General features: G+C 47.4%; 1 protein-coding gene across 7 annotated transcripts in view; it reads left to right on the top strand.

Moving 5' to 3' along the window:
* CIT (citron rho-interacting serine/threonine kinase) overlaps nt 1-24,398 on the top strand; it is a 277,393-nt gene that overhangs the window by 139,284 nt on the left and 113,711 nt on the right. For all 7 annotated transcript variants that reach the window (XM_073582720.1, XM_073582725.1, XM_073582721.1 and 4 more), the window contains exons 17-24: nt 8,088-8,228; nt 8,449-8,574; nt 8,869-8,964; nt 10,346-10,462; nt 10,863-10,972; nt 11,072-11,246; nt 13,874-14,071; nt 14,155-14,208. In XM_073582720.1, the coding sequence (XP_073438821.1) occupies nt 8,088-8,228; nt 8,449-8,574; nt 8,869-8,964; nt 10,346-10,462; nt 10,863-10,972; nt 11,072-11,246; nt 13,874-14,071; nt 14,155-14,208 (1,017 nt within the window). The remainder of the gene's footprint in view (nt 1-8,087; nt 8,229-8,448; nt 8,575-8,868; nt 8,965-10,345; nt 10,463-10,862; nt 10,973-11,071; nt 11,247-13,873; nt 14,072-14,154; nt 14,209-24,398) is intronic.

Here is a 24,398-nt window from a genome sequence, read left to right as displayed (position 1 = left end):
ACGGGACTATGGGATGGAGGATATGTATGATGGGTATATGGGCACTGGACTATGGGATGGAGGATATGTATGATGGGTATATGGCACGGGCCTATGGGATCGTGGATATGTATGAAGGGTATATGGGCACGGGACTATGGGATGGAGGATAATTATAATTTGCTATAACTAACCACAGTTAGTTACTATGCCCGGGCAGTGCCGGGCTCTTCAGCTAGTTGATAAATAAAGCTGTTTGGGCCAGGGGTTTTCCATTATGGAAGGTCTTTTAGAGTAGGTAAGACCTCATCTCTAGATTTGGACTATTCAAGGAAGCCAAAGCTTCTTTGGCAATTTAGGGAGGCCACTTGAGGACAGATGCTTAAATTTCCGTGTATTCCTTTTACAGGCATCTTTTGGTAAAGTACCTAACAGATAGTACAATCTATAATATTTGTGAAAGAGAGCAGATATCTCAGGGGTGGTGGATTAGTTGACCAGATGAGTTCTTGAGGTTTTGTGGAGTATTGCTTAGAATTTGATCTTGTAGTAGTTGAGCTAAAAAGGGTATGAGCTCTGTAGAGGCACATGATCAGTGGGTGCTCTTGTATGCTTGTCTGGCTGTCTATAAAAAGACTGCATGGTTCAGGGCTCATACCACTGAATAACTGCTTTCTCTTTTCGTTGGCAGAAAACTTCTCAGACAATACAGGGTTATGGTAAAACAGTGTGGCAATAATTTATTGAACCACCAACACACAATAGCATATAGAACAGTCGTAGCAAATACCCAAGATGGTGCAAATTACAGAATCTCACCCTTCTGCTGACTCGCCAGAATTAGAGCTGCTTCCAGGGCCGACTACCCCAACAGGTGGCTCCCCGCTTTTGTCTGGCCCCCACAGAGATGAGTGGGGTAACGATAAGTTGAAGGATATCGATAAGTTTAGGAAGCCAACCGAGAGTAGTGAGGTGTATGGCCAGGTGACCTGATTTTCCCAACCTGGTTTCTTTAAGACTTCTCTGGGGTTTCAGTGGTTGATGAAGCAGTCCTGTGTTCTTCCAGCTGAGGCTGTGGTCCCTTCAGCTGACATCTTGTAGAGTCTCTTGGAACAGAGGAAAAAGTCTTCTTATATAGTTCACAATTGTCTTTCAGCCAGCATCCAGAGGTCAATAGAAAGAGGTGATGAGGTAAACTCACATTGTTAGTGTTCGGGCTGGCAGAACGCACCAAATAATAAAATAATAGTAAGGTGCGGTCGCAGCCCGGGGTCCACCGTGCAGGGGTGGTAAACTGCTGCTTAGTAATGGCAGAAGTATAAAGCGGTATACAAAAGGTCACACGTGGGTTAACGTCACCCAATGTGGACAGGGCGAACTCTGTTACCTTACAGAGCCGCACTACCGCAGAACATAAATGCCGGAGCCTGTTTAGCTCACAGAGCTCGGCAACGGAGCACACAGAATGCGGTCACAGAACTCTGCCCCAAGGACACGGGGTCAGAGTCTCTCTAGACCATCTGAGCGCGCGGCGTTGCACCTGCGGACGCCACTATAGACGCTGACTATGGTGGAGTGTCGAGTACATGCACCGTGGTGGGCAGAGCCACCAGTGGACACAGATGCCAATTTCAGACTCTGCCTCTACCTACACCTAAGCCTGGGCGCTTAACAGGTAGGCTGCACAACACATGCGTACCAAGGGTAGGGGTTTCTTAAGAGTCATTCACCAGAGACATTCATACATGCATACAACACTCACTCCTCATAGTCTGGTAATGCTGTCTATACTAGTGCATGGCCGAGCTGGAGAAGGACCTGAGCATGTGACCTCTGATCTCCAATGAGAGATCGTCCCACGGGCATGCTCAGTGGATCGAAAGGAGGACTTAGTCCCTGGACTAGCTCGCTTCTGACCAGCTTGCATTGCTATAGCTGGACCAGAGGTGGCAGCAGCAACCAAACCCACAGAGCTGGTCTGAGCAGAGTGCCGGGATCGACGAGTCTGCTGAGCAGCCTCCTCTGCGGCCGGAGAGGAATGGGAGACTGCAGAATGCAAGGCTTGGGATTCCTGCTGTGCAGCGACAGGAACCCAACGCCTAACATTACCCCCCCTCCTAGGGGCCCCCTCCCCTCTGAGCCTCGCTACGCTCAAATGTTGCAATGAGAAGCGAAGCGCGGATGTTCTCCACTGGCTCCCAGGTCCAAGCTTCTGGACCCATGACCCTTCCAGTCCACCAAACTTTTTTCCGCGTACCACCCTGCATCCCACGATGTCATTAACCTCACGCTCATCTGAGGGACAGGTCTAATGTTCCGGCAGATGACTCGGAGAACCGGGTCATGTGAACCGGCTTAAGGAGGGACACGTGGAAGGTGTCAGAGATAGCCAAGTGTGGTGGAAGGGACAGCCGAAACACCACCGAGCTGATCTGCTCGAGGACCTTAAAGGGACCAATGTAGCGAGGAGCGAACTTAGTGGTCTCGACTCGCAGCCTGATGTTACGGGCAGAGAGCCACACTAAGTCACCAGGGGAGAAGGTTGGTGCAGGACGCCGGTGTGTGTCCGCAGAGACCCTCATTCTCTCCTTAGAGGCCTGAATAGCATCCTGGGTGCAGTCCCAAATATCACGTGCCTCCACCGCCCAGTCTGCCACCCTAGAGTTTGTGGATGCCATGGGCACAGGGACACGAGGATGTTGGCCGTAGTTAAGGAGGAATCGGGTCTGGCCGGTGGAATCGGCCACAGTGTTGTTCAAGGCGAACTCTGGCCATGGCAACAAGGATGCCCAGTCATCCTGCCTGGCCGAGACAAAATGTCGGAGATATGTGACCAGGGTCTGGTTAGCCCTCGCTACCATCCCGCTCGTCTCTGGATGATAGGCTGAGGAGAGATTCAGCTCAATACTGAGCAAGCGACAGAGCTCTCTCCAGAACCGAGACGCAAACTGGGGACCCTGGTCACGGACAATCTTGTCTGGCATGCCATGTAACCGGAAAACATGTTTATTGAACAACAGTGCAAAGCCCCATGCGGAAGGTAGCCGAGAGAGAGGCACCAAGTGCACCATTTTAGAAGAATGGTCGGTGACGACCCAAATAATTGTGCTGCCACTGGACTTGGGTAGACCCACCACAAAGTCCATGCCAACCATCTCCCAGGGCCTTTCTGACACCGGTAAGGGGTAAAGTAACCCAACGGGTCGTTGCCGGGAAGACTTATTCTTGGCGCAGGAGACGCACGCCTGAATATAGTCTCTGACGTCACAAGCCATATGCGGCCACCAGTACATCCTCACCAAAAGCTCAACTGTCCGCTTAGTACCAAAGTGTCCACCCACCCTGGACGCGTGAGCCCAAGAGAGGACCTCCGGACGCAAACGGGCAGGGACAAAAGTCTTGCCCAGGGGTACAGACTCAAGGGCGACCAGAGCCACTGTCCTCAGGCTCTCAGATGGTACAATTAACCGAGGCTCCTCCTCCACTGACACCTCAGAGCGAGAGAGCGCATCGGCCCTGACAGTCTTCTCACCGGAAAGGAAATGTAGGGTGACGTGGAACCGGGAGAAGAAGAGAGACCATCGGGCTTGGCGTGAATTTAACCGCTGGGCGGTTTGGAGATGGACCAAGTTTTTATGCTCGGTGAACACCTGGAAAGGCTACCGAGCACCCTCCAGGAGATGTCTCCACTCCGAGAAGGCCAATTTCATCGCTAGCAACTGCCTGTCCCCCGATGGAATAGTTCCTCTCCGCCGGTGAAAAAGTTTTAGAGAAGAAGAAGCAGGGGTGCTTCTGACCCTGAGCGTCCTTCTGGAAGAGGACCGCTCCGGCACCGACGGAAGAGGCATGTACCTCCAAGATGAAAGGTTTATCTACATCGGGACGATGTAGAATGGGAGCGCTAGCAAAGTGGGACTTGATAGAGGAAAAGGCCTTGGAGACCTGTTCTGGCCATAACTTGGGGTTAGCTCCCTTTTTGGTGAGGGCTACCAAGGTGGAGAAGTGAGGAATGAACTGACAGTAGTTGTTTATGAACCCCAAAAAGCGCTGCACCGCCTTGAGGGTGTGGGGTTCCTGCCAGTCCATTACCGCCTGCAGTTTGGCAGGATCCATAGCCAAACCCTGGGCCGAGATGATATAGCCCAGGAAGGGCAAGGATTCCTCCTCAAACAGGCACTTCTGCAACTTGACGTAGAGGGAGTTCGCCCGTAAACGATCGAAGACCTTGCAAACCTCTCTCCGGTGGGACTCCATATCTGGAGAGAAGATGAGGATATCATCCAGATAGACCACCCCCGAAGAGGAAAGCATATCTCAGAAGATGTCGTTTACAAAGTCTTGGAAGATGGCCGTGGCATTACAGAGGCCAAAGGGCATGACCAGATACTCATAATGGCCATCCCTGGTATTAAAAGCCGTCTTCCACTCGTCTCCCTCACATATGCGTAACAGGTTGTAAGCCCCCCCGCAGATCGAGCTTGGTAAACACTCTCGCTCCCCGCAACCTATCAAACAGTTGCGATATCAGGGGCAGAGGGTACTTATTCTTAACGGTAATGGCATTAAGACCCCTGTAATCGATGCAAGGCCGTAATTCTCCATTCTTCTTCTTAACAAAGAAGAATCCCACCCCTGCTGGTGACACCGACTTCCTAATAAATCTTGCCAGATTCTCCCTGAGATACTGTGACATGGCCTCCGTCTCCCGGAGAGACAGGGGATACACGCGACCCCGGGGAGGCTCTGCACCAGGCAAGAAGTCTATAGGAGAGCCATAAGGGCGGTGCAACGGAAGAGTCTCTGCCGCTCTCTTGGAGAACACATCTGCGTACTGCTGATAGTGTTTAGGGAGGTAAGAAAGATCTGCGGGAGCCACAGTGGAGGCAACCTGCACGCATTCGCTCAGACATCTACCCTCACAGGACTTACTCCAACTAAGAATTCTTCCCAAGGTCCACTCTGTATGGTGAGAGTGGCAACGCAACCAGGGAACTCCCAAGAGAACCTGATCGATACCCTCGGGCATTATAAGGAGGGATACTGTCTCGTGATGGGACAGAGACAACGAGAGCCTTAGTGGAGAAGTCTGATGGGTAATCTGCGGGGGTAGTGTCGAGCCGTTCACCACTCTGATGGTGTCAGGCTGAGGTAGCATAACCAAGGGGATTGTGTGCCGAAGGGCGAATGCTGAGTACATAAAATTACCCTCCGCTCCGGAATCTACGCAAACCTCTGCCACCAGAGTGGAGGAACTGAACTCTAGCATCCCCTTGAAGGTTAGCTTGGAGGAGAATGGGGAGGTGTCTAGTAGGCCTCCTCCTATTGGCACTAGTTGCGGGCGTTTCTCCGAGCACTGTGGGCACCTATTGGCTAAGTGACCAGACTGTCGGCAATGGAAACGGGCTGTGCAGGTTCGAGCAGAGCGGGACTTAGAGCCCCATCCATAGCCACCGACGGCTCGGATGCTCGATCGGGTGGTTCGAGAGGTTTAGAGAAGGTTGGTGCCAACCTAAACCTCTGTCTGGACTGGGAGCGCTCCAACCCTCGCTCTAAGAAGCAGAGATTAATGCGGGTGAAGATGGTAATAAGCTCCTCCAGAATTATGGGAACCTCCCGAGTGGCCAGGGCGTCCTTAACGTGGTCAACCAAACCCCTTTAAAAAAAATTGGTATAAGGGCCTTGTCTGACCATTCCAACTCGGAAGTCAGCATCCGAAAACGGATAGCATACTGGCTAACCGGGAACGAACCCTCTGTCAGAGCCAACAACTGGAGTGCGGTATCGTGTGTGACCCGTGGTCCCAGAAAAACCTGCTTCAGAGAGACTAGGAACTGAGAGGCTCTCTGTACCACGGGGTCACCACGCTCCCACAGTGGAGTGGCCCACTCCAGAGCCCTGCAAGCCAAAAAAGAAATGATGAATCCCACCTTAGCCCGCTCAGAGGGGAATCGCGCAGCCAGCAGCTCTAAATGAATAGCGCACTGGCTCACGAAGCCCCTGCAGGAGGCACTATCGCCCGAGAACTTCTCGGGCAGCGGGAGGCGGGATAACATCGGTGCAGGGATGATAGTAAGGACAAGGGAGACAGCCTCCGTGGCTGCCTGGGCAGCAACCGCAATAACATCCGCAGCTGATGTTGAACGCTGGAGAGCCGCCAACCTGCCCTCCAGCTGACGGATGTGCTGCAGCAGTTGCTGTTCGTCCGCCATTACTAGCCAGACTTCGGCGCTAGTATAATATTAGGGCTGGAGGAACGCACCAAATAATAAAATAATAGTAAGGTGCATTCGCAGCCCGGCGTCCACCGTGCAGGGGTGGTAAATTGCTGCTTAGTAATGGCGGAAGTATAAAGCGGTATACAAAAGGTCACACATGGGTTAACGTCACCCAATGAGAACAGGGCGAACGCTGTTACCTCACAGAGCCGCACTATCGCAGAACATAAATGCCGGAGCCTGTTTAGCTCACAGAGCTCGGCAACGGAGCCCACAGAATGCGGTCACAGGACTCTGCTACAAGGACACGGGGTCAGAGTCCTTCTAGACCTTCTGAGTGCGCGGCGTCGCACCTGCGGACACCACTATAGACGCTGACTATGGTGGAATGTCGAGCACGTGCACCGTGGTGTGCAGAGCCACCGGTGGACACAGATGTCAGTCTCAGACTCTGCCTCTACCTACATCTAAGCCTGGGCGCTTAACGGGCTAGGCTGCACAACACATGCGTACCAAGGGTAGGGGCTTCTTAATGAGTCATTCACCAGAGACATTCATACATGCATACAACACTCCCTCCTCATAGTCTGGTAATGCCGTCTATACTAGCGCATGGCCGAGCGGCCATGCAAACCTTTTATAGCAGCATCCTTCTGGGACCTTCCTGACCTTTCTGATGGTCCAATCCGAGCTGGAGAAGGACCTGAGCATTTGACCTCCGATCTCCAATGAGAGATCGTCCCACGGGCATGCTCAGTGGACCGAAAGGAGGACTTAGTCCCTGGAGTAGCTCGCTGCTGACTAGCATGCGTTGCTATAGCTGGAACAGAGGTGGCAGCAGCAACCAAACCCACAGAGCTGGTCTGAGCAAAGCGCCGGGATCGACGAGTCTGCTGAGCAGCCTCCTCTGCGGCCGGAGACTGCCAAATGCAAGGCTCGGGATTTCTGCTGTGCAGCGACAGGAACCCGACGCCTAACAGTTAGATTATGTAATTTATTGTCATAGTTTTTCCTCCTCTGTTTTGCAAGTCAACAAACTGGCTGGCCTAGACAAATTGTAATCAACATATCAGCTACTATCATTGTTCAATGACCCTGTATCACTGTCTTGCAAAGATAGCAAACAACAGGTTTAACAGCTCAGACAACAGTTTATGATTCTGGGCCTACTGAATTCACGTCTGGCATAATTAAGAATAAATGTTGTGTCGTCACAAGCTCTATCACCCCTTTCATAGAATTTTTGTTTAGAATAGAGCAGCAATTTTAGAGTTTTTCATAGAGCTGAAGCTTTTAAACTGGTCCCTCCTTTTACTAATTGCCTTGATTGTGCTAAAAGTTAGTAGCAATTTTGGTCAGTAGCCTTCATTATGGTGCAGTTAGAATGTTGCATTACACTCGCACGAAGATCGTATTTTATTATCTTCGAACTGGCTGTCCGCTCCTCTATCCTGAGCGTGACCGCTACATAGAAATACATATTGTCACGCTTAGGTCAGAAGAGCCCAAGACGAGTCTGATGATTTTGATGCAATCTTCGCGCGACTAATACGGCTGTCTAAATTTCTGTAGTGACTGGCGCGTGATCCATACCATGTTATCAAGCCAATATCAGGTTTAGCGAGTAATTTAATAATAATAATTAAAAAAAAGCACCCGCAATGTTTTTGTGTCCAGGTGGTGCTTCTTATTTAATGCCTTTGTTCAAATGGCACTACACTTGTATAATGAGGAGAAAAGTATTAGTTAGTCTTCACATTGGCTTCTAAGCACTAGTTTTTGCCTCTTTTTCAACAGCAGGACCGGAGACCACATTGCACAATGGTTTTGCTCATGTTCTAAGGCATGAAATGTTGTGCAGTTGTATTCAGCCTATATCTTCTTTGTCCTCAGGCAGTAAAGGCCAGTTCTGAAGCTACCGAATTACTTCAAAACATTCGACAGGCTAAAGAGCGAGCAGAGAAGGAGCTGGAAAAGCTTAAAAATCGCGAGGATTCGAATGATGGCATAAAGCAAAAATTGTTCGAGGCTGAGGTGGGTCCTTTGTCCATCGATTTGTTTTACCATCTATTCCCCATGTTTGTTAAGGAACATGGACATCTTCCATGGTCTTTTATTTCAAAGCATAACCTTCAGGATCTACAGAATATATATATACACACACACCTATATATAATTTGTATTTGCAATTTTAGAGGCATTGTTATTATATCCAAAATCTTCTTCCCAACTTGTAATTGTGTTCGGAATTTAGGAGAGACGTCATTCCTTGGAAAATCAGGTTAGAAGACTGGAGAACGTGGAGCGCAGGGAAAACAAATTAAAGGAAGACATTCAGACCAAATCTCAACAAATTCAACAGATGGCTGATAAAATAATGGTATAGTCAGAGCCTTAAGTTAGTCATATACATTGGTGTATAGTTGATTAAATAGATAATTTTAAACAGATTGATCGCTATGGAAAATGTACCAATAAAAAACATTATATCCAACGGATAATATGTTGGCCTTCCCAAAACATTCCCAGAAAGATTGTTCATCCATCACGTGTCGAAGAACCTACTATGTTCAACAGTTGTAATCTCATTCTGTGTGTAGCCAGCTTTAGTGTATGCATTTTTATTTATTTTGTAGATTTTGTTTGATCAATTTGTTTATGTATTCTTGCCTAGGAACTTGAAGAAAAATACCGAGAGGCCCAAATGGGAGCCCAACATTTGGATGTTCATCTGAAGCAAAACGAGCAAGTGTATGAGGAGAAAGTCCGAGTAAATAAATGTTTTTATAACTTTTTGCCCTCACATTATTTTGTTTGTATAACTTTGATAAGTTATTCATGGTTAAAGGAAGTTCCGCAGTTGGATGTGTTAAAAAAAAAAAAAAAAAAAAAAAGTTCCTGTGCTGAGATAATCTTATAAATGTGCCCCTGCTGTGTACTGTGTAATGGCTGTGTCTGACCAAACAGGAACATGTTCTGATCATACCACAGCTCCTGGGTAGGGGGGGAAGCAAAAGAGAGTATACAGACAGGACAGCGTGGAATGGGATGGCAGCTGATTCTTTTAGAGGTAAAACATGTTTTTATACTGGTGAGGAAATGTTTTTTTCTTACAGAAAGCAGCAGCTGTGATCCCGTGCTGTCCTGTTTTTATGTTCTTCTTCTTTTTCCCCTTTCCAGGAGATGTGGTATGATCAGACCATATCCCTGTACAGTCAAACACAATCAGTACACAGTAGGGGGACATTTATAAGATAATCTCAGCACAGGAACATTTTTTTTAACACATCCAATTGTGGAAATATAATTTTACTCTAAGGTATAGTGATTAAAATGTACTTTGTTTGAGGCCTTAACCCCTTCCTGACATATACCATATATGTACGGCGTTGCGGAAGCTGCCTCATTATAATAAATGGATCTCTCGGGGGTTTCATCTGTCACGTCACTCGGAGATTTAGATGGAAACCCCAAAGTAAGTTCTCAGCGTAGAGCGCCGGATAAATGTGATCCTAAATGTTATGTCAAATATACTCAATGAAAGCTTCAACTCAATCCACACTCAAGTCCGTCATCTGTTAGTGGAAATACAGGGGGCTTCCACATTACTGGTAGCACAAAGGCTCTGGAAAAGCAAAATGGCTCCTCGCCCCCAAAAGAAATTCAGCAAATTCTGCGCTCTCAAATCCAAATGCCCCCTCCCGTCTGAGCCCCAGTGTGCCTAAACCACCTTTAGCGTCCACATGTTTGGCATTTCTGTAGCAATGAGATCCCCCACATAAGAGCATAAAGTTTGAAAATTGCACAATTTTCAAAATTTTATTATTTTTTTTTTTTTTATTTTTTACAAATAAACATACGTCATATCAAACAAATTTTACCACTATCGTGATGTACAATATGTCACACACAAAAAAAATCTCAGAATCCGTGGGATCCGATGAAGCATTCCAGAGTTAGTACCTCTTAAAGTGGCAGTGGTCAGAATTGAAAAAATTTGGCCTGGTCAGGAAGGTGAAAACAGACTGCTGGATGAAGAGGTTAAAAGAGCTTACCAGCTATTATTTTGTACCGATATACTTTTATTGACCTTTATGTAGAGTCATACATATTATTAGCTAACGTTTTTTTTTTTCTTTCTAACTTAATAGAGTCTTGAAGCACAAATTAAGAAGGATTTGGAGGAAAATGAATCTCTGGAGCAGCTGCGCATCAAAAATGAGGAAGAAGTGTGCGAGAAGAACAGAATCCTAAATGAACAGAAAGCAGTATGTGCTAAAGAAATTATTTTTTTGGTTCTCCTTATGTTAAAATATAAAAAAAAAAGTTGATAAATGTAGGAGTTAGGCTGTGTGCACACTGCGTCTTTAAGAAGTAAATTCCACCACTGAATTTTGCCAGGCAAAGCGGCTTCAAAAGAAAGCACCAGATGTTATTTTCCTAAGCCAGCTATGTCGTTGTACTTGCAGTGGCTCCACCATCAGTGTAAGTCACCTGAAGACGGAACATGTACACAGCAAATCCATTTTTTTGGAACGCTTTTGTGGCATGCGGAATCCGCCAGAAAAAGCCACCATGTGCACATAGCTTTAAATGGCTTTTTTTTTTTACGATAAACCATTCAGCTAATGCTAAAAAAGGTAATTTATGATGCGTTAAATCTTTCAGATGATCAATGCTTTGGAATCAAAGATCAAGTCTTTAGAACAAAGATTAGCAGAACTGTCTGAAGCCAATAAACTAGCAGCAAATAGCAGCTTATTCACTCAGAGGAATATGTGAGTATCCGATTTAAAAGACAAAAAAGCATATTGCTTGTTCAATTCTGAAAATGTTTTGTTGTATTTCCCAAATGTCATAATTATTTCTGTCTTTAGGAAAGCCCAAGAGGAGATGATATCAGAACTAAGACAGCAAAAATTTTACTTAGAGACTCAGGCTGGAAAAATAGAGGCCCAGAATCAGAAGCTTGAAGAACAGTTAGAGCGGATAAATAACCAGGATCACGCTGATAAGAACCGGCTTCTGGAATTAGAGACAAGATTACGAGAGGTAAAGCAAATATTGCAGAAGGATTTTAAAAGGTAGTCACTAGCTTTCTAATAGATGTTTCTTTTTTTCCAGTAAACAGTGGGATCCTATGTAATAATTTTGCTTTTTAGCCAGGGCTGTGGAGTCGGAGTCGGAGTCAGTGCTCATTTTGGTGGAGTCGGAGTTGGAGTCGGTATAAAATGGACCGACTTCGACTCCTAAAATATATAATAAATTGGGTACAGGAATTCAATGCAGGATGTGCTGAATATTTTTTCATAGGAGTTTGGGAAAGTTCTGAAATGTCCTATAAATGGCTGTTATATTCCTGATCTAAGGCTACATTCACACACAGCGTTTTTCCTGTGTTTTTTGAGGATACGTTTTTCAGCTGCAAAAGCTGATCATCTTTTTAAAAAACTGCATCACCTGAAAGGTTTTTGAGCTCATAGATAATGTTTTCAATAGCAAAAACAGATTAGAAATCTGCTCTATCTATCCATTTATCCATATCTGTCTATCCATATCGTATCTGTACCAAAAAGAATGAAAACCGGGTAGTACACCAATATATATTCTGTTCTATCTAAATATCTTGATTATTGGATCATAAAAATGATTAAATGTCTGAGGTTCACATTGTACTACAATAAATTTTTCACTTAAATATAAGCAATATGTGTGGGAGTCGTGGAGTCGGAGTCGGAGTCGGTGTAAGGGAAATTGAGGAGTCTGAGTCGGAGTCGCAGGTTTGGCTTACCGACTCCACAGCCCTGTTTTTAGCGTTATTACCATTGTTGAATAGTGAATTGTATTGCATATACAGCATTTCTATATTGAAATAATAAATGGAACACCTAATGGGCATATGGAATGAATATCGATATTACCATGCCAATAGTAAACGATTAATATACTGACTTACCCATCGCCCATAAATTGGACACTTGCAGGACAAACTGCAAAATTCATTAAGAAAAACCACCACTAGAACTAGAAGCAGTCATATAGTCCAAAAAGTAGCAAAAAATAGAAAAATCTAAATTACAAATAGGTCAAAGACATAGCAGAGTAAAAGAGAGCCAGCATTCACGATAAGGACTTATGGAACCACATGGGGAGTCAAAGGTACAAAGATTGTTATGTCCGCAATAAAGACATATAAAGAACTATGAGCTCATGAAACATCATTATTCTAAATTATCATACCAATATTGCTCACAGACAAAAAAATGAGGGGCCCCCTGAGGAAGGAATCATTCCGAAACGCGCGTCGGGGTGGCAGGGAACCACGTGAGGTCGGGATTCTTATCAAACTGGTATGTGTACTTTATCATTTGCTTCTATGATTTCTTTGTTTGATTTGCTTGTGTCAGCGCAGGTTCCTTTTTTGTCATCAGACCAACGATTATTCCTATGAACTCATTTTTTTTTTATACGTGAGCATTATTGGTATGTTAATTTAGACTAATGATGTTTCTTGAGCTCATAGTTCTTTATGTGTTTATTGCGGACAACAATCTTTCTACCTCTGACTCCCCATGTGGTTCCATAAGCCCTTATTGTGAATGATGGCTTTGGTTGGCAATCTTTTACTCTGCTATGTCTTTGACATATTTGTAATTTAATAAAGATTTTTCTGTTTTTTGCTACTTTTTGGACTACATGACTGCTTCTAGTTCTAGTCGTTGTTTTTCTTATAGTATTCCTACTTTACATTCTTTTATTGAAATTAAGTTGAAGTGATCAGATTCCGTTTGTGTCACCAAAATCCGCAGCCCTGCATACTGGCAGCATAGCATCATGACATGTCTGCTGAGTTGAGCCTTTATATGAATGTGCTTAAAATATTATTGTGCCTTTGGACAATCACCACTAAGAGAGACTAATGCAAATACACAGCTATGAGTCCTCTGTATTCATGAAAGATACGCTATCTCTGTGGCATCTGATGTGTATGGGGGCCTCCCGACTCTCCTCCTACAAATGATGTCAGGGGAGAGAAGCATTGGCACTTGGAATTTCAATGACTGATCCTTTTGTTTTTAGAGGGGATAAGCTGCTTGAATTTCTCCCCTCCATTGAAAATACATGCATGGTCAGCTGTGCTGATCACGCATATAGATGAGTGTTAGGTAGGATAGCTGTCTGCCAAACAAACTCTCGGCCAGCAGGTACCTTGTGTATGGCCAGCTTTAGTGAATATTATACAGATGGCACAATAAATTGACACCCCCCCATTTGATAAATTAATTGAGCAGATTTGTCATTATAATATACTGCCCTTAACCTCTTCCCAAAATATAATTTACATGTGTGTCAAGCATCAGGTCCCATTCTTTAAATTGATCTCAGTAGCTGAGTATGCATCATTGCCGGCAGATGCAACCTCAATCTCTGATAGGCGAATCTAGTGCAGGCAAACCGGTGGGGGGAAGAACGAAGGCGCAAAAATGTAAAACTGTCTGGTCAGGAAGTCAAAGTCTTCTGCCAGAATCACTTTGAGAAAGTTCTTATTGTTCATTATTATGCTGATGCTACTCTTGACTATTGCAATCAACTATTTCTGAACTATTCAACCAGTACTGTTTTTTAAAAAATATGTTCTACATTACTTTATTAATGATTTTCCTATTTTTATCATGTAGATTAGCCTGGAACATGAGGAGCAGAAGCTTGAGTTGAAGAGGCAGTTAACAGAGCTGCAGCTGACTTTACAGGAGAGGGAATCCCAAATTGCCTCTTTACAGTCAGCACGTTCTGCTCTAGAAAGCCAGCTGCACCAAGCGAAAACTGAATTAGAGGACACCACTGCAGAAGCTGAGGAGGAAATACAAGCCTTAAGGGTACAATAAACCCCCCAGACGTGATGTCTTTTAATTTATTATAAAACTCAATATGACTTTTTTTTTTCATTTTTATTTTTCAGTCACACAGAGATGAGATCCAGCGTAAATTTGATACCTTACGGGACAGCTGTTCAGTGAGTTATGATCATTTTAAATGATCTATTAATGTCTAAATTTTGTCATGATGGCTCACTACAACAGTATATGAAACACATTCTTTTTTAAATTGCAGCCTTAGTTACCTGTTAATCTGAACACTGAACTCAGTTTAGGAATATATTACTAGCTGAAGAGCCTGGCGCTGCCTGGGCATAGTAACTAACTACGGTTAGTTATAACAAATTATGATTATATCTATATATAAAGCTGAGTGTAGCGCCCCGCCCACTCCGCATAGCCACATTCACTATAATATCCCACGTCAGCCAGAGCTACCGGACTACTACCCCTAATATCCCACATCATCCCGTCAGCCAGAGCCACCGGACAACTACCACTAATATCCCACATCATCCCATCAGCCAGAGCCACCGGACTACTACCTCTAATATCCCACATCATCCAGTCAGCCAGCGCTACAGGACTACTACCCCTAATATCCCACATCATCCCGTCAGCCAGAGCCACCGGACTACTTCCCCTAATATCCCATATCATCCCGTCAGCCAGAGCCACCGGACTACTACCCCTAATATCCCACATCATCCCATCAGCCTGGGATCAGAACCAGAGCGCTGAGGGTAACGGTCCTAACTTCCATACCGTGGATCCCTTTAAGAGAGGCATGGGGTCAGAACCAGAGTGCTGAGTGGATTTGTCCTGACTTCCATACCAATGATCCCTTTAATAGAAGCCTGGGGTGACAATCAGAGCGCTGAGGGATTTACCCTAACTTCCATACTGGTGATCCCTTTAAGAGAGGCCTGGGGTGAGTACCATAGAGTAGAGTGGATTTGACCTCACTTCCGTACTGGGGATCGATCAATCAATCAATCAAATTTATTATCGCCAAGTACATATTACATATATACAAGGAATTCTTTGTGGCAAAGAGGCACCATAATATATAACAACAGATACAACAAGTAACATCTAACAAGACAGATACAGTATATAGTCTACACATGACGATTTAATTGTTGAACAGAGAGTGGATAGAAGCTGTTCATATGGCGGTTGGTGCTGCATTTGGGGACTCTGAAGCGACGTCCTGAAGGGAGTAGTTGGAATGAGGAGTGTCCCGGGTGAGAGGGATCGGATGAAATTTTCAATGCGTGGGATCGATTACTCTTATCATAAAGATCCTGGATTTTAGGCAGGGGGGAACCTATAATTCTCTCTGCTGTTCTGAAAGTCCTTTGTAAGCGGAGTTTGTCATGCGCAGTGGCTCCCCCATACCAGACTATCAGAGAGGAACAAATCACAGATCTGATGACAGCATTAAAGAATAAGATCAGCAGATTCTTAGACAAACCATATCTTTTCAGCTGACGCAGGAAGAACATCCTCTGTTGTGCTTTTCTTATAACAGCATCCACGTTTTTCCCCCATTTAAGATCATGAGAGATGATAACACCAAGGAATTTGGTCTCTGTGACCCAAAGAACCACTTCGTCATGGATGTAGATTGGAAGTATCTCATGTTGATCTTTCCTAAAATCCACAATCATCTCAGCAGATCCCTTTAAGAAAGGCCTGGGGTCAGAACCAAAGCGCTGGATGGATTTTCCCTGACTTCCATACAGGAGATCCCTTTAAGAGAGGCCTGGGGTCAGAACCAAAGCGCTGGATGGATTTGCCCTGACTTCCATACCGGAGATCCCTTTAAGAAAGGCCTGGGGTCAGTACCAAAGCGCAGAGTGGATTTGCTCTAACTTCCATAACAATGATCCCTTTAAGAGACCATGGGGCAGAACCACAGAGCTGAGTGGAACGGTCCTAACTTCCATACCGGGGATCCCTTTAAGAGATGCCTGGGGTCAAAACCAAAGCCCTGGATGGATTTGTTCTGACTTCCATACCAATGATCCCTTTAAGAGGGAAGATGTGCCTACGGGATGGAGGATGTGTGATGGGTATATGGGCAGGAAGGGTGGATTCATTTCTGTCATATGCTCTCTGCTCCTTTCAGGGGGGCACACAATGGCTGGGAGCTTATGTTCCTGGGATGCTAGATTTCTCCCACCATGTCAGTGTCTGCTGAGGTGTTGTCAAGTGGGAAAACTTGCTCATAGCAACCAATCACAGCTCAGCTACTTTTAACCAGCTCTGGTGAAATGAGAGATGCTTAGTGATTGGTTGCAAGGAAAACTGTTGCTCATAGCAACCAATCACAGCTCAGCTTCTTTTGAACAGCTCTGGTGAAATGAAAGATGCTTTGTGATTGGTTTGTGATACACAGATACATACATTCAGTTTTATATATATAGATTGCTATGTCAGCACACACGTTTGGCAACTTTTCTGCCCTTTTTCCGATTCTATGAATTTTCTTAAAATGGGAGAAGCTTAGTTAAACAGATTGTGGCCAATTGCCCTTCTGCAAGTCTACTATAATATTACTCTGTCGCCTCATTGGGGGACACAGAACCATGGGTGTTATGTTGCTGTCCACTAGGAGGCGACACTATGCATAATCTGAAAAAGATTAACTGTGGCTCCTCCTCTGCAGTATACACCCCTGGACGGCGTTAGCCTTCTCCAGTTTTTGCTTAGTGTCGCAAGAAGGCACACCTTTTTTTCATCCGTTTTTTTTCCTTTTTCGTCCGGAATACAGATGAAGAAAAGTGGGTCTCCAGCGAGACTCCCGGCATGGCTCCTTCCTTGGCCCCCTTTTAGGGGTGCCCAGTTGAAGAGGAGACGGCTATTCCCCATGTTGCTCCTTCCCCAGTCCCTCGAGTACTGGTCCGAAGTTGAGACCCCCCTCCTTCCCCAACCCCTTTGGGGTCTGGGTTGAGGTCGAGGCGAGGATGAAGACCCCCTCGCGGTGACAGACGCACCCTCCCTAATCCCCCTCAGGGGGCATTAGGTTGAGACACCTCAGGTAGGGTCGGTGAATAGATGGCACTCTGCACCAGGGACCCCAGACCAGCTGTGGGATCCTGCTGGGGCCGGGGGAGGGTGCAGGCAGACATGGCACAGCAGAGACAGGGCTTTCTGCGCCCCTGTCTCTGCAGCAGCAGCGGCTTCAAAGTGCTCCAGAGGGACCCCCCAAACAGGAACCGCTACCCCTGCTGCCCCCACCGCTAGCCAGTCGCCCATTCCGGGGGGGTCTGGTACAAATCCGACCCCCTCCCGGACTACCGCGCCGCCCTGGAGCCCTCCTGGGCATCAGACCTCTACTTGAGACCGCGGCTTCGGCCTAGCTGAAGCCGCCGCCTTTTCTCCGACCCCCGGATGACTAAAATGACACTCTATAGTGTCATAGAAGGGGCGGATCGAGGCAGAAAGGGCGCGTTTCTACATAGCCCAGCGCGCCCTTTTCAGCTCTCCTCCCCCTCCTCCCTCTCCTCAGCGTCCCGGTGGCCATTTTTTTTGGCTGCAGACATCCTGACAACGGACGCCTCCAGCAAGAAGGAGAACCACAGCAGTCTCCGGGGGGCATAGAACTGGGATTTGTCGGCGCTGGACCTAGGGGCACACCGGTGGGGTAAGTTCACAGCTGGGTTCTCTTTACTCAGCTGTGAATCCATACTACCTATAAGGCTCTCTGTGGGTTCCCTCTGCGTAGCCACCCCTGTAGGATCCCTGATAGCCAGCCTCTGTGCACTATGCTGGGCTCAAGAAAGAGAACCAGGCAGGAATGTTTCTATGCATTCTGCACAGCCTGCAAAGCCACGCTCCCCAGTGGCAGCACGTATCCGCACTGCCGGGATTGCATCCAGAACTCTGGGTCAGAACCCCATGGAGCCCCTACCAACGCTTCAGTGTCGGATACCACGCCGGAATGGGCTACTCAGATGTCGCAGTCTATGACACAGTCCATAGTTAACTTAACCGCTACATTGCTGCAAGCTCTGCAGGGTCGTGTCCCAGCTATGAATGTTACCCAGCAAACGGACAGCTTGTCTCAGGATCCACAGATCTCGATCACCTGAGTCATCCTATAGCACAAGGTTATCCCCCCCCAGGGAGAGACACCGTCATTCCAGGTCTCCTAGGCAGTCCCCTGTCAGAGACAGACAATGCAGTTCACCACACAGATCCCCCACCACAGAAGACCGGGAACTCCTTAGCGATACACAGGATTCGGAAGGCATCTGTGACTCCGACTCAGACAACAAAACGGAGAGGTCCGTGGTACCTTCTCCCCCTAGCAATACAGCACTAGTTGAGGACGTAATCTCTGCCATCCATCGGGTGCTGGAAATTTCTGAGCCAGCCCCGGAAGCCCCAGAACATAAGATTTGCTTCGAAAGTCTTCTGAAACCACCTAAGGTCTTCCTTAATCACCATGAGTTTCAGAAGATACTTACTAAGCAGTTTTCGCAGCCTGAGAAAAAATTTGCCAATCGCAAATATTTGGAAGCGAAGTACCCCTTCTCACAGCGTTCGCTTCAGTTAGGGCGGCCAAGGCCATCCTGGATTGGGCCAAAAAACTGCAGGAGGGTCTTCAAGCTTCAAATACCGGGCTCTCAGACCAAGCGGTTCAGATAGCAGTGGTAGCAGACTACATGCTTCATGCAGCCCTAGACTCAGCAAGAGGTCTAGCGGGGATAGCGGCAAACGCCATTACGATTTGGCGTATCCTCTGGCTGCGGGAATGGAAAGCGGATGCGGCCTCAGAGAAGTCTCTCACGCATCTTCCGTACCTTAGTGGAAGGCTTTTCGGCGAAAAGTTGGACACAATGAAATCCAATGCCACTGGGGGTAAGAGTACCTCTCTCCCTCAACTGAAACCTAAACGCACGTTTAAACAGAGAAACCAGACACGATTCCGATCCTTTCGGAACTCTTCGGGCTGGTCCGTCTCACGCCCAGCGCAAAATCGTAACCGCTCTCCACGCAGGGACAACACACGGACGGCGCAGAGACTGGACAGGACTTGGCAGTCGAAAGCAGGCCAAGCGAAACCCAAGGGAGGAAAACCTCAGAACTTCGCTTCATCATGACTCACGAACTCCGGAAGACATCCCACCAGTAGGCGGGCGACGTTTACTCTTTCAGCAAGTCTGGCTGCCTATTACAGAAGACAGGTGGGTCAGGGAAATAGTGTCTTCCGGATACAAGATAGAGTTCACTTCCAGTCCACCGAACCAGTTCTTCCTCTCTGTTCCACCAACACCATCAGACAAAGCTCGTGCCTTCCACCAAGCGGTCTCCTCTCTCCTTCAAGCAGGAGTCGTGCCGGTTCCCGCGAACGAAAGATTCCGAGGGTTCTACTCCAATCTATTTGTAGTTCCCAAGAAAGGCTGCGTCCGGCCCACACTAGACTTAAAACAGCTCAACAAATATGTACGGGTCCGTCATTTCCGCATGGAGTCCCTCCGGTCCATCATAACATCCATGGAGTAGGGAGAATACCTTGCCTCCATAGACATACAAGACGCATATCTGCACATACTAATTGCTCCCGCCCATCAAAGGTTTCTCAGGTTCGCGGTGAGCCAAAACCACTACCAGTTTGTCGCCCTCCCGAGCGGACTCGCCACGGCTCCAAGAACGTTTACCAAGGTCATGGCAGCCATCATGGACGTTCTACACTCCAGAGGCATTCTAGTCGTTCCGTTCCTGGACGACCTTCTCATCAATTCTTCCACCTTCAAGGACTTCGAGGTCAGTGTCTCAATCACAATAGACACACTGAGTTGTCTCGGATGGTTAGTCAACCTACAGAAATCATCGACTACCCCGAGTCAGACTCTAACCTTGATATTCGACACCTCCAGGGGTCTGGTGCTCCTTCCCAAGGACAAGACACTGGCCCTCCGTCTGGGAGTTTGCACGCTCCTCTGCAATCCTCCCCGATCTCTCCGGTTTGCTATGAGAGTCCTCGGCAGTATGGCAGCAGCAATGGAGGCATTGCCATTTGCCCAGTTTCACCTCAGGCCTCTTCAACTAGCCATCCTCAGATCTTGGGACAGAAATCCCTTCTCCCTCGACAGGGAATTCCGGTTGACATCGTCAACCAGGAGGTCCCTACATTGGTGGCTCAAGCCAACTTCGCTTGCACGAGGAAAACCCTTTCTCTCAGGTCAATGGAAGGTCCTGACCACCGATGCAAGCCTGATAGGTTTGGGGTGCGGTGCACCTACATCACAGGGCACAAGGCAAGTGGTCACCAATGGTCGTGACCTTGCCCATCAATATCCTGGAAATCAGGGCCATCTTCCTGGCACTGAGCCTTTCACCACTTGCTTGCAGCCTCGCACATACGGATACAGTCGGACAATGCCACGGCGGTGGCATAGGTGAACCTCCAAGGCAGGACCCGCAGCGCTCAGGCGATGAGAGAAGTGGCACATATCCTCCACTGGGCGGAAGATATGAGGTCGGTACTCTCTGCGGTTCACATTCCGGGTGTGGAAAACTGGCAAGCAGACTTCCTCAGCAGGCAAGGAATGGACTCGGGGGAGTGGTCTCTCCACCCCGAAATTTTTTACGAGATCTGTCAACGCTGGGGAACCCCGGATGTGGACCTAATGACATCCCATCTCAATGCCAAGGTCTCCAATTTCATGGCCAGGACACACGACCCTCGGTCGCTCGGAGCGGATGCCCTGGTCCAGGACTGGACCCAGTTCCAGCTCCTGTACATCTTTACACCCCTCCCCCTTATCTCCAGGGACGTGAGGAAGATCAAAAAAGAGGGTGTTCCAACCATCCTGATCGCGCCGGACTGGCCCAGACGTACATGGTACCCCGACATCGTAGAACTTACAGCAGACGCCCCCTGGCGTCTCCCCGACCATCACGACCTTCTGTCACAAGGTCCGTTCTACCATCAGAATTCAGGGGCTCTCAATTTGACGGCATGGCCCTTGAAACCTGGATTCTAACCCAGGCAGGGTTCTCACCGGATGTCATTGCGACCATGATCAGGGCAAGGAAGCCAGCCTCCGCCAAGATTTATTTTCGTACCTGGAGAGCGTTCTTTTCCTGGTGCGAATCTCACGGACAAGTCCCACTCCCTTATTCCCTCCCGAAGGTACTAGGTTTCCTTCAATCGGGCCTAGACGCCAAGCTATCCCTAGGCTCGCTTAAGAGTCAGGTGTCAGCGCTTTCAGTCCTTTTTCAAAGGCGCATTGCTACCAAACCGCAAGTAAGGACTTTCCTCCAGGGAGTTTCCCGATTGGTTCCCCCCTACAGACGTCCACTGGAAACGTGGGACCTTTACCTGGTCCTGACAGCATTGCAGGCACCACCCTTCGAACCCCTTGAAGTTCCACTCTGTATTCTGTCACAGAAAGTGGTTTTTCTAGTGGCAATCACCTCGCTACGCAGAGTGTCGGAATTGTCTGCACTTTCCTGCAGACGGCCTTTCCTAGCTTTTCACCAGGACAAGGTGGTTCTCCGTACTGTACCATCCTTCCTTCCACCTTTCAGCTAAATGAGGAAATCTCACTGCCATCCCTTTGTCCGGTTCCGGTTCATAGAGTGGAAAAGGCTCTGCATACGCTTGACCTCGTCAGAGCATTTTGGATTTACGTGTCCTGGACTGCACCCTTCCGGAAGTCTGATTCCCTCTTCATTCTTCCGGAAGGCGGTCGCAAGGGCCTGCCGGCTTCCAAGGCTACCCTTGCCAGGAGGATCAAGTCCACCATACATGAGGCCTACCGACTTAACAGTTCCCCTCTTCCGGCCGGTATCACGGCACACTCTACGCGTGCAGTAGGGGCCTCCTGAGCCATTCGGCACCAGGCTTCGGCACAAGTGTGTAAGGCGGCTACTTGGACTAGCCTACACACGTTTACGAAACACTACAGTGTTCATACCCAGTCCTCAGCGGATGCGAGCCTGGGTAGACGGGTTCTGCAGGCGGCAATGCCCCAAGTTTAGGGACCTGCTAGCACAATATTCGTCCATTGCTTCCCACCCAGGGACTGCTTTGGGACATCCCATGGTTCTGTGTCCCCCAATGAGGCGACAGAGTAAAGGAGATTTTTGTGTACTCACCGTAAAATCTCTTTCTCTTAGCCTCTAATTGGGGGACACAGCTCCCACCCTGGTGCCCTTACGGGCCGTTGTTACGGTTGAGTTCTCATATTGTTCTTTGAGCTCGTGCATAGTAGCCTTCTTACAGGCATGGTTATGTTATTCTCTGTTACGTTCCTCCTAATGCTTTTGCACAAAACTGGAGAAGGCTGACGCCGTCCAGGGGTGTATACTGCAGAGGAGGAACCATGGTTAATCTTTTTCAGATTATGCATAGTGTCGCCTCCTAGTGGACAGCAGCATAACACCAATGGTTCTGTGTCCCCCAATTAGAGGCTAAGAGAAAAAGATTTCATGGTGAGTACACATCTCCATTTCCCAGATCCTCTTTTCTGGCCTGCACAAAAACAGTTCAATGGTTCTAGATAAGTCCTCTAGTATTTTTTTAGTTTTAGGCTATGTGCACACGTTCGGAATTGCCGCGGCAATTCCGCAACTTCCTGCCGTGGGAAATATGCATGCGGAATTGGTATGCGTATTCCCGCTAAACACTGGCGTTTTGCAAGCGTAATTAGCGTTTTGCTAGCGTTTTCCAAGCGATCTGTAGCATCGCTTGGAAATCTGATTGACAGGTTGGTCACACTTGTCAAACATAGTGTTTGACAAGTGTGACCAACTTTTTACAAGGTAGGATATTAAAAATAATGAAAAAAAAAAAAAATGGTTATTCTCACCTTCCGACGGCCCCTGATCTCCTCATCGGCGCTCCCGGCATCTTCTGGTCCCAGTGATGCTTTGCGCGAAGGACCTTTGTGACGTCACGCTTGCGAGAGTGCGACGTCATCTCAGGTGATTCACGCAAAGCATCACTGGGACCGGAAGATGCTGGCAGCGTGGCGGACAGGCGGGAAGGCTCCGGTGGCCGTCGGAAGATGAGAATATCAATATTTTTTATTTTTATTCTATTTTTTTACAGGATTATGGTACCCAGGGCCTGGAGGAGAGTCTCCTCTCCTCCAGACCCTGGGTACCATCCGCACATGATGCGCTCACTTTACGCATGGTGGCCATAGCCACATGGGTAAAGTGAGCATTTTAATGCAATCCTATGGGTGTGGAATCGCCGCGATTCCACACAAAGAATTAACATGCTGCGTACTTTTCCGCTATGCGATTCCGCAGCGGAAAAATCGGCAACATTAGCACAGCAATGCGGAATCCCATTGGATTATATGGGATGCGTTTTCTTAGCATTTTCGCAGCGGGAAAACGCTAAAAAAAACGCAACGTGTGCACACAGCCTTAAAGAAAACCTATCACTAAATTAATGATGCCCAAACCACAGGAAACTTGAATCAAAGCCTGGCTGCACGATTGTAGCTAAGTATATTTTATTGTAAAACACTGTGGTCTCCCATAGAAAACATAGTTTGAAAAGTAGGCTGGGAACTAAAGGGAAAAATGTTACTTGTTCAGTGCATCAACTGGCTGGCTCCAGTTGATTGATACAGCTCTCCGAAGTGTCTCCATGGGATACCTGTCAAACACCTGAAACAAGGCAGCTTATCAGAGTAAGGCCCCTTCACATGTTTGTGTCTCCAGTATGTGTGGTCCAGTTTTCACACGTACCAGAGACACACACACACGTACATCCATTCAAGTTTATGGGTCTGCGCCCATGTCAATGTGTTTCCATAGACCAAGTGTCTGTGGAAAATACACGTTGACATGTCCATTTTTTATCAGCAGAATGGGTCACAAAACAATTGTTCACACTGATGATGCAAGTATGACATCCAGTGTGTGAGTGTGACATGTACTGACGCCTGGGAATCAGCGGTACTGTTCGCACTGATCCCGGATGCCAGCTGCTGGAGGCATCTCTCATCATCGTTCCCTGCTTGCGCTGAGATCAGCGCAAGTCAGCGCAAGCAGGGAACATGTTGAGAGATGTATTCAATCCCCACTGTCTACATCGAGTGTAAAATGAAGAAAATAAAAAAACACATTATACTCCCCTTAACAACAAATCCCCTGAAGCCATTGACCACTGTAGAAAACAAACAAACAAAAAAATCTCTAATTTACCATATATACGTACGGTATATACTCATGTATAAGCCGAGATTTTCAGCCCATTTTTTGGGGCTGAAAGTCCCCCTCTCGGCTTATACGCGAGTCATATACCAGGGGTGGGTGGGGGAACGGGGGTGTCAGAGACCATACTCAC

This window comes from Dendrobates tinctorius, unplaced genomic scaffold, assembly GCF_039654945.1.
Source record: "Dendrobates tinctorius isolate UK_male_01 unplaced genomic scaffold, ASM3965494v1 ptg000073l, whole genome shotgun sequence".
Taxonomy (NCBI): Eukaryota; Metazoa; Chordata; class Amphibia; order Anura; family Dendrobatidae; genus Dendrobates; species Dendrobates tinctorius.
This window is presented reverse-complemented; position numbering and strand designations above follow the sequence as displayed.